The sequence below is a fragment of the Urtica dioica genome, chromosome 7, assembly GCF_054948205.1.
Source record: "Urtica dioica subsp. dioica isolate 48M chromosome 7, U.dioica_male_clone48M_v1_H2, whole genome shotgun sequence".
NCBI lineage: Eukaryota > Viridiplantae > Streptophyta > Magnoliopsida > Rosales > Urticaceae > Urtica > Urtica dioica.
Window position 1 is genome coordinate 24,393,347 of NC_142762.1, and position 10,243 is coordinate 24,403,589.

The window sequence follows — 10,243 nt, forward strand, 5'->3', positions numbered from 1 at the left end:
AACGAGAGTAAATTTGCCTAGGCTCGCACATTTTGATGATTACGAATTCACGATTCAAAAGTGTAATGAATAATGGTTCCAAAACGAGAGAGAGAGAGAGAGAGAGAGGTAATACAAATGCTGAATTCCATGTAACAATCATGGCCTTCTAATCAAGTCCTAAAGTCTTCTAAAATGTCATGATGACACATAGCGAGGGACTCATCGGATATTTGGTGGGTCCGTGTTGTCTCAGGCAAGAAAAAAAAAGCAGCCAGTTTTTCATCACTTTTTTTTTTTTTTTTTTTTTTTTTTAAATTTTGCCTATAGCCAGTTTCATCGCTTACATTTCTGGTCCTTCTGTACTGTTATATTTTATAATCCTAAAGAAAAAAAAAATTGAAAATAATCTCTCACATTAAAAGGTGAGACTAAACTATCGTCACCAACTATATTGCACATTCGTAGCGCAAGCATACACACACCTCCGCATTAACCTTGCTATATAAATTTTCAAACTTGTGTCCTGTTTATTCTCTCTGTTATAATGTGAACGCTTTTTTGGTTGACTAATACAATTGTGTTTGGACCCGCTACGCTCTTCAACTTAAAGCCCAGGTGGATACATTATTAAAAATATAAGCTTACCCTATGCGTATATATTATGTAATGTTGTGAACTTCAAAATTCAAATCTGTCGGTAGGTTCATCAAAATATACTCACAAATCTCAATGCTATGATACATCAGTGTGTGGATTGATTAGCGTAGTGGATAACTAATTAGCTCGTGATAATATTTTGGGATATATCACATGTTCGGCTCATCGCAATTTTCCATTAGGTAGTTTTAGTTGTGAAATGACACAAATTGTAAAAGAATATATAAAATTAGTGACTTTTTATTTCCTTTTATAGAAAATACTTTTTAAGTGTTAACAGTCTGCAGCAAGTCAGCACAGCTGACAGCTCATTAGGTCATTGCAGTGCAGCGTAGCTCGCAGAATGATTTTTTTTTTTTTTATTATTTTTTTTAAAGAAAATTGGGTAATACTAACTCTTTTTAGAGTAGTTATTGTCTTTTTTAATAAAATTGTTCATAGAGGAGTTCATCGCTGCAGAATGGGGCTACGGTGAAGTAGAGCAGACGCTTTCATCAATTTCATCTCTGGTGTGATTGGATCTTTCTTCACGATTTTTCGCTATGAGGGCCATTGGTCGTTATTGTAGGTGAGCTCCTCAAATATGGTATGAGTTTCCTCCTCGGTCTTTTAGAAGAAAGACCTTACTGAGACGGTGTTGACGAGAGTGCACAATAATGGTGAGAGGATGCCGTTGAAAATTTGCACCATAATCCACCCTTGGATGCCGTGGTTGGGACACTTTCGCTCAAGCTCTTTAAAGCGCATCCATGCCTCGTAGCGACTCCCACTCGTATTATGCGAACGATTGGATCTCGCGGCTTCTTCGGGGCATCTCTCAAAGGGAAAGAATTCGGAGATGAACTTTATATGCAAGTCAGCCCATGTAGTGATGTCTTCGGTGCATCTTCTCAAAGGGGGAGAATTCGGAGATGAACTTTGTGCGCAAGTCAGCCAATATCGGTGACGTGTGTTGCTCATCTCGACAAAGTTGGTGAGATGATCTTGGGGGGTCTTTGGTGGGCAGCCCCGCTAGTTGGGCTTGTTGAACCATATGGATCACTCCCCTCTTGATCTCAAAGTTTTGGTTCCCCCCAATGACCGGGACCACAATGGCCGTTTGCGTCGTGTCAGTCGGTGGCAAACCGTACTCAAAGAGAGTCTTCAACGCGTCTCTCATCTCTTTTGTTTTGGCTTATTTCCGATTCTTTTTGCAAGTTTTTTTCTATCTTGGGATCTAACAAAAGAAGCGTCGATGGACCGTCCTTTCGCATGCATCTTCAAAAGAAAAAAGTGAACACAAAAGTTAGAAAGAAAAAAAAAAAATCAAATTGCAAGAACTAGCAATTCTTTCGCTGAAACTAAACTAGTCTCTGGCAATGGCGCCAAAAACATGTTGCGAATAAATCGCACACGCTAGCGAACGTGTCGCCCAAGTAATATAGTGTACGTGAAGTATGAGTATCGATCCCACGAAGACTAGTAATTTTAACGACTTCTTTAGCCGACGGGAATTGATTCCAAAGTGAATGGGAGATAGTTTTAAACGACTACCGAAATTAAATAAAATAAAGAAAACAATCAAACGAGTTTAATCAAAGAGAAAAGCAGGGTCACGATTTCACCACAACCCGAATACATCAACTTTTCCATATATTGTCTATTGTACAGACTTGTTCCTATGTTACCAATCTCTCGAGTGCTCTAGCAAACATATACAATTGACGAATTATTATACTCTCGGTTTCTAATCCTATTAAAATAATCATATGTATAAAGACACAAAAATTCAAATGATTGCATTTTCGCCTAGAGTTTTCTACTTATCTAGTTCGATCATGATGGTTATAGCAAAAGCATAATAATTTCCTCTCTCTCTCTCTCAATAAGCAAACGATCCTAAACAATAATTCAAATGTAGCTTATCAATGAACTAGCATTAAGCACAACTATATCAAGCAAACATATTCAGAAACGAGCAATAGCAAATATAAGAGAATCACCAACGCGTTAGTGTTGGCACGGACTACAACGCAGCCCCATAAAAATCTAGCCTCTGAAAAAATTCAAAAACAAAATTAAACATTAAATAATAATTGAAAGCAATAAAATCAACATTGAAAAGAAAAACGAATTCATATTAAATAGACCAAGGTTCAACAATAATCAAAAACAACAAATGAAATCAAAGAAGATAAGAAAGAAGAACGAGAGAAATTGAGGTCGAGAGACTCGTCGGATTGTCAATTCTGTCGAAGAATACTTTTTCTTTTCTGCAAAAGCTCTAAAAAACAACCAAATAAGATAAACTAAAAGAAAGGGAAAGATGTGTTTTTGAGGTTACAAGGTCAAATATATAGGTCAAGGGGTGTTTTCGGAGCAATATAGACCTTTCGAATGGATCCAAAGGCTCAAAGACGTAAAAAATTGGGTAATTAACATTGTTGATTTGGGAGTTGGTCCAGCGCGCTGAATAGTTAGCCCGGTGAGCTGAATAGTTAGCGCGACGCGCTTAGTAGTTGGCGCGACACGCCAAGACGAAAGGTAACGGAACTTCTTCGAAAATTGCCTTTGCGCGTCCTTGGTGCGGTGTGCTTGTGGACGCATTTGAGCACGTTCTATCTTGGATGATTCACCGCGGCGCGCTGAAGACTAGCGCGCCGCGCTGGAGAGTTCACCAACTCCAATATTCGTTGACTTTACTAAAAAAATTTCGTTTTGACTTTCGATTTCTTCTAAATGATCCTCATGACATCTCGATACTCAATTATGCACACAAAACCTGAAATTCACTATAAAAACACCAAATAACATTCATATACACTTGAGAAATCGCTAGATTCTTGCCCGAGTAAAGAATATTTGTACGTATATGCACTCATCAGTGCCGGCACATAAATCAAACACAGATTTTCTTGTTATAGTTGATGATTCTTTTGTAATTGCTGTTTCAAGATCAAGAAGGAGACATGAGAAAGAAGGAGATCAAGAATCCAAAGGTTCAAACTCAAATCTAAAAAGGCTATGTCTCATTTTTAAATATCATGCATGTATGTTTCAAAAAATAGAAAACTTTTTTGAATTTCCGTTATAATTATTATATCAAATGGTTTTCTTAAAATTTTGCATGTAATTTAAACATGAATAGCATCTCCTGTGATTGGAGCATAATTTAAACCTATTTATAGTGATTTTGTCATGTAGCAAGGTCAAATTGATCACTAGAGATTCATACTCTTAACAAAAATAGCAGCCTAGATTGTACAGAATACCAAAGATCTCATTAAGTTATCTTAAAGAATTAGCTAGTCCTCACATCTTCACAATATATTCATCCACCAAAATCCATCACCTCTTTAGAGATTGCGATTCAAACTAGATCTAAATAAATAGAACTTCCAAATTTCTAGTAAATAATCCAAGACCGTGAAACACATTTTCGATGCATGGAATGAGTGACCAGGCATAAATGGAAAGATTGATAAAAGCAAAGGTCTATTAGGTATATATATTTATATTTACATTTTAATATTGTTATATATTTAACGTTTCATAAATTTTAGGTAAATAATCACGTTCATGTATTTACACTCGTAAATTGACGTAAATACCTCATCATTTAATTTCAATGAAAGGGTAAACCATGAATATCACGTCATGTTTGTGATTATTTACCTAAAATTTATGAACCGTTGATTATATAGTAATTCCAAACGTTTTAATTGGTTAGTTATCTAATTTTTTGTAAAAAAAAAAAATCTAGGATCAAAGCCATCACATAAGTGAAGGTTTAAAACATCGATTCCTAGAACATTATGGTTTTTTGCAATCTATGAATTGAGGATGTCCATTAATTGATAGTGTCAATGAAAATACCTTCTTGTGAGCTCTGCTTACTAGAAGAACTTGAACTTGAACTTGAGAACAGTTATTAGTAAAAATGTCCAAAAACATAATTACTACTATTTTAGTTCTAAGTATCAAAGTTACTACTAGTCGACAATTTCCCTAAACAATTTCTGCAAGAATTGGAAAAGAAACTACGCTTGAGCTATGATGCAGCAGTCGCCCACCTTTTTGAGTTAAGGGAAATTCTATGAGTACGTCATTAGAATATAAAGTTCTATCAATGCCTTGAATTTTATAAAATTTCATATTTACCTTATTTGTTTTAATTTTCAAATAGTATTGCATAAAATGTAAACTTATTTTAAAAATATAAAAAAAAACTATAAAGTATATAAAAAAAATTAAGTATAATAAAACGGTAAACATCTAAATAAACTATAAAAAATGAGCCATTTTCTTAATAAAATGAGGCGTTCTTAGAATAAAATAAAATCGAAGATACTTTTGAAAAAAGGTATAAAAGTTAGGTGGCTTGAGTAATTTCACTTCAAGTTCTTCCCAGCAACATTACTACTGCAAGTATGGGCCTGGTTGGGCCCAACTACCACGCCCATGTTAGTAATTTCTAATTGGGCTTCTTGGCAAAATTGGAGTAGTGGATCTCATATTCTTGTATTATTAATATTCGGTAAAATAGCCGTGCCAGATTTAAAGAGAAATATATTCCCGAATAATATTCCGTAAGGTAGAAAAGAGAGAGACTAGGGCTAGGGTTTCAGTAAAGAGAGAGTGGGTATAAATACACTTCTTCTATCTTGAACTCACTCATATACACTCGTTCAGCTGTTATTCTCTGAGATTTTTTTTTTAAGACGTCAAAGGGGTCGAAAATGGAGCAGACTTTCATCATGATCAAGCCCGATGGTGTCCAAAGAGGACTTGTATGTATTTCTATCACAGTTCTCAGTTCAAAGGCCTTGTCTTTTTTTTCCCCTTCGTTTTTTGCATGTCGTGTTTGATTTCATTTTCTGGTTTCACTTTGGTGCGGATCTGGTTTCTGGCTGCTAAGAACTTTTTAGATGCTAGAAATGAATGATTTCTAGTTTGATTGAATTCTGTAATTAAGAATATGTCTATGTTGTTTGACACAATCAGTACGCGATTGCAGTGCTCTGCTGAAAATCTCTCAAGTCTAATTCAGGTTTTCGCGTATATTTTAGGTCGGTGAAATCATTGGAAGGTTTGAAAAGAAGGGTTTCACATTGAGAGGCAAGTTTTTTGTTCACTCTTGTTCTGTTTCGTCAAAAAGCTTATTTCCTGGAATTAGGATTACAAGAGCATATATTTCAGTTTCCAATAGAAGAAGTGCAGATGTTAATCGAGTGAAGCGTTATTTTTTAATCATTGTTTTAGGTTTGAAGTTTATAACGGTGGACCGTCCATTTGCTGAGACTCACTACGCCGACCTCTCTTCCAAGCCCTTTTTCATGGGTTTGGTTGATTACATAATCTCGGGCCCAGTTGTCGCTATGGTCTGGGAAGGAAAGGGTGTTGTGGCCACCGGTAGGAAGATCATTGGAGCCACAAACCCGGCCGAGTCTGCCCCGGGAACCATTCGTGGTGACTATGCTATTGACATTGGAAGGTAAATTATGACCACTCTCTGCTTTCCCTTCCCACATACTTGTAATTCAATGTTTCTAGAATATATAAATCTGACAATAAAATATCTATGGATTAACAGGAATGTGATCCACGGCAGTGACGCTGTGGAGAGCGCTAGGAAAGAAATTGCGCTCTGGTTCCCAGATGGTGTTGTGAGCTGGAAGAGCACCGCTCACAGCTGGATCTATGAGTAGATTCCTTGACTGATCTCTCTCTGTCTCTAGTTGTCTTGTTGAGTTGTAGGGGTTTTGCCTCCTGCTGAGCATGTTTGGTTTTTGGTTTTGGGTGCAACTTTGATTATGGCTTACAGATAAGGCTGACAAGAGTTTATCTTGCCACAACAATACGCTTTTCAAGCTTAATTTCTATGGATTATATGTGCATTAAGGAAGTATAATTGTGGTTTGAGAATGGAATCTCTTTATCTTGCTATTTTTTTTTTGTCATCAGCCAACGAATTGGTCAGGCACACTTGGAGGTTGGGGATAAAGGTGGGACAATCCTTTCAGCCAACGTTTATAGCCATTAAGGCTCCTTAATGCTCGTCCATTGTAGCACATTTAAACACAAAACACACAGGCTTCATTGTACGATTACAACAATTCAAATCGTTGCAATTAGTGCACGGTATTAAGACCAAAAACGTTCATGTGCACGTTAATGTCTCATTCAAACCGTAGCAAAAATTGTTTGATACCAATTTTTTTTTATTATATAATAAATGTAAAATCGAAAGAAAAAATTTCAGGAATGAGGCCCAAGCCCAATCCATCCCGACCCGCCCAACCGACTGACCGGATGGACAATGGCGACGACACGGGCGTGTGTGGTGGATTTGGCTTCCCTCAATCCTTGGGCCTCTATAAAATTGGATCACCCTTATAAACCCAAACATTTTTTACCAAATTTGGTATATGTTGTCGCATGAAATTGAAAAACAATTTAAAGCTTCGGACGGTTGACCCAAGGCCGGACCAAATGGCCATACCTGAGCCAGGTGTGGGAACTCGAAGTCACGAGTTGCTGCTCTTGTGACTCGAAAGTGTTCTTCGCTCGTCGCGGAGATCTGAGAATAAGAAGAAGGGAAAATCAAGCTTAGATGGGCGCAGAGACAGTGCCTCTGACGCACTCTCCGACGTACAACATTAGTTTGATTGCTATGTGAGGTGGGGGGACAATATTGGTTAGTTGAATATTTTTAGAAAGATGTGCTCGACAAAAAAAAAAAAAAAAAAAAAAAAAAAAAACACGGAATGCAGAGGGTCCTCGGCAATGTTTCAGAACTCTAGAATCAAGTAATCTTGAGAGAGAATGAATGTGTTCACTAGAGAAAAAGTGTGTACTTGACCTTCTCTGAGGAGAGGTATTTATAGTGGATGTGGAGGCTGAGGAGGGCCTCTGAACGCATTTTATGGAGAGCGCGGAGCCGCACATTGGGGTGGTGCGGTGTGCCAAGTGCGCGTGTGCTCGCAAATGGGCTTGCGCACACATGTGTAAGGATTAGGAATGGCAACGGGTACGGGTTTTAGCGGGTACACCAATACCGGTACCCGTACCCGCCTATTAAAATACTCGTTAACCCGTACTCGTTAACCCGGTTTTCCCAACGGGGCGGGTAACGGGTATACCCGCCGGGTGACGGGTGCCAAAATTGAGCACCCGCTAACCCGTTAACCCGTTTAAAAAAAATAAAAAATAATTTTTAATAAGAATCAAAACAACAACCTACTCATTATGATGTAATCTAATGTTTTCTTAAAAAAAATATATCTAGTTTTTTTCCATAAAAATAATTAACGGACGGGTTAGCGGGTTAACGGGGCGGGTTTAACATTTTCGCTACCCGACCCGTACCCGCTAAAATACTAACGGGTAATACCCGTTAGCCCGTTAACTCATTTTGAACGGGTATTACCCGACCCGTTAAGACTGGGTAACGGACGGGCTAACGGGTTTCGGGTAAAAATGACATCCCTAGTAAGGATGACCATGTGGGGCTTTTTTCATCTTTTCTTTGTTTCCTTTTCCCTTCATGTGGGAGTAGGAGTAGGGTTCCTACTTTTTGAATCTTACTTTTCCTCTTCCTCTATGTTGCTATAAATAGAAGTCATAGCTCACTTATTTTTCACAAGTGCACGTGCTCTCTCACACTTTTCCATCTCTCGACACGAGTGCATGATGGAAAATCAATCCCCCTTCTCAACCAAAGATCTCGAGGTAGATTTATCTCACTTGGTTCAGGACCTTGAGCATGCAGGGAATGATCTTTTTGCGGGATTGGAGAAACAGTAATGAGGAAGTATTCTTTTCCTTATTATGGTCCATATATATTAAGATTGACCAAGTAATTAATTGCTAAATTCGAGCTCAAATAAATGCCCAAGAATCAAGTAATTGCCCACAATAGTGGGATTGTGATTTTTCTCATTGATGGCAATGAGGCTATAAATAAAACGTTTTGGGGTCCCTAAACTCACTCACACATTCGGAATACCAACGCCATCTAAGGGTGAGAGCGAGAGTTTAGAAGATCCTCAAAGCAACTCGCCGGAAACGGAGTCAGGAGCTCGCCGGAAAAACACAACAATGGTCGGAGGTAAACCGATCTTTTTTCGCTTCCGCTTTAACGTGTTCATGTTGCTAGAACACCTTTAGTATGTGTAAAGATATCTAACATTTGGTATCAGAACCCCACAAGACCTCTACCTTGTTTTTGAAAATTTCCATATTCTTGTGTGTTTGTGTTTTACGTTTTTTTTACGTCAAAATGTTAATATTATTATGGAAATCTTTAAGAAAATTGTTTTGTGATTCTTTTGGCTTTTGAATCACTCAATTCGGTGCTAAAATGAGGGAGAACGAATCGGATCTTCACATGGGTCTCAACCGGGTCGAAAATAACCCATCTAGAGGTTGAAGACGACTGAAAACGACATGTCATTTTTGGTTGTGACAGTTTGTGTCGTTTTGTTGTGAAGAAGCTGTCGTTTTATTTTATTTTTATTTTGTATCAGGCTATATTGGGCCTGTTGTTTGGGCCTGCTACTAAGCTGATGGTTTTTGAACGTGCATAGGGTCCCAACGTGGTTACATATGCATTAGGCATAATACACTGTTTTAGAATAAAAGATGAATGTGCACGATTCATTATTTGTTTTTTGGTTGGACCTTTATCAATTTATTTTTATTTATTAAGAATAAGCTTTATTGTCATATTATATAGAAAATAAAATATTTTGATGCATGTTATTAATTTATTTGCATTATTTAGAATCTGTATGCAAATATTTAGTTTTAAATTTATATTGTGTTAGAATAATTAAGAAGTTATATAACGATTTATTATTATTATTATTTTGTAATATGCATATAACATTTAGCAATGACTAGCACAATATTATTTATTTTAGTCTTTATTATTGTTTGTGATTTATATGGTCTTAATTAATTAAAGAATAGCCACAACATCTTTAATTAATTTAGATTGTATATTTAGAATTAATGTCACATAAAACAATAATTGTGGTTAATCATATGCTATATTATGAAATCTACCCACATGAATTTTATAATATTTGTATGATTAATTAGGATAAAATATCAAATTACATTTCTTAATTAACCCACAGGTATTAGGAAAAGGAACATAGTTTGACAGTTTTATCATAATCGTGTGAATCTAATTGAATTAGAACTTTAGCCGAGAGGCAAGTTTTATGTCTCTAGATTCATTGAGTAACACATGTTTTGCATTGGTAAATCATGATATAGTTATTTTCTTCAAAACATATTTTAATAAGCATGTTAATTTCTGTAAATTGCAGCTAGTCAAACTGTAGGTTACTCTGATGTTAAATGTGATGTTCCTGAACTCAAAGGGGACAATTTTAAGGTCTGGAAAGAGAGAGTTCTCCTTCAATTAGGATGGATGGATATTGACTATGCCATAAGGAAGCCTGAACCTCCCTCAATTACTGAGGAGAGTACCCCAGATCAGGTTGATCTTTATGAAAAGTGGGAGCGATCTAATCGCCTCTGCGTTATGTTCATAAAGACCAAAGTATCTGCTGGGATTAGGGGTTCAATTGAGCAATATGACAAAGTTCGTCTC

General features: G+C 36.8%; 2 protein-coding genes across 2 annotated transcripts in view; both read left to right on the top strand.

Annotated features, from left to right (window-relative positions):
* The first annotated feature begins 5,192 nt into the window (after nt 1-5,192).
* Nucleotides 5,193-6,543, top strand: NDPK1 (nucleoside diphosphate kinase). The gene is made up of 4 exons (XM_089619569.1): nt 5,193-5,408; nt 5,688-5,736; nt 5,881-6,112; nt 6,212-6,543. Exons 1-4 carry the CDS (start codon nt 5,358-5,360, stop codon nt 6,324-6,326), a joined length of 447 nt encoding a protein of 148 aa, XP_089475695.1. The 5' UTR covers nt 5,193-5,357; the 3' UTR covers nt 6,327-6,543.
* A 2,437-nt stretch (nt 6,544-8,980) lies between these two features.
* LOC149390499 (uncharacterized) overlaps nt 8,981-10,243 on the top strand; it is a 1,422-nt gene continuing 159 nt past the window's right edge. Inside the window, exons 1-2 of the mRNA XM_089619786.1 lie at nt 8,981-9,044; nt 9,957-10,243. The exon at nt 9,957-10,243 is cut by the window's right edge and continues 159 nt beyond it. Of these exons, the coding sequence (XP_089475912.1) occupies nt 8,981-9,044; nt 9,957-10,243 (351 nt within the window). The remainder of the gene's footprint in view (nt 9,045-9,956) is intronic.

What these genes read in the sequence shown, in the direction of transcription:
- NDPK1 (XM_089619569.1), top strand. Translation starts at nt 5,358, where the DNA reads ATGGAGCAGACTTTCATCATGATCAAGCCCGATGGTGTCCAAAGAGGA. An exon ending in ATGGTGTCCAAAGAGGACTT is followed by an intron (nt 5,409 to 5,687) that starts GTATGTATTTCT and finishes CGTATATTTTAG; the next exon opens with GTCGGTGAAATCATTGGAAG. An exon ending in TATGCTATTGACATTGGAAG is followed by an intron (nt 6,113 to 6,211) that starts GTAAATTATGAC and finishes ATGGATTAACAG; the next exon opens with GAATGTGATCCACGGCAGTG.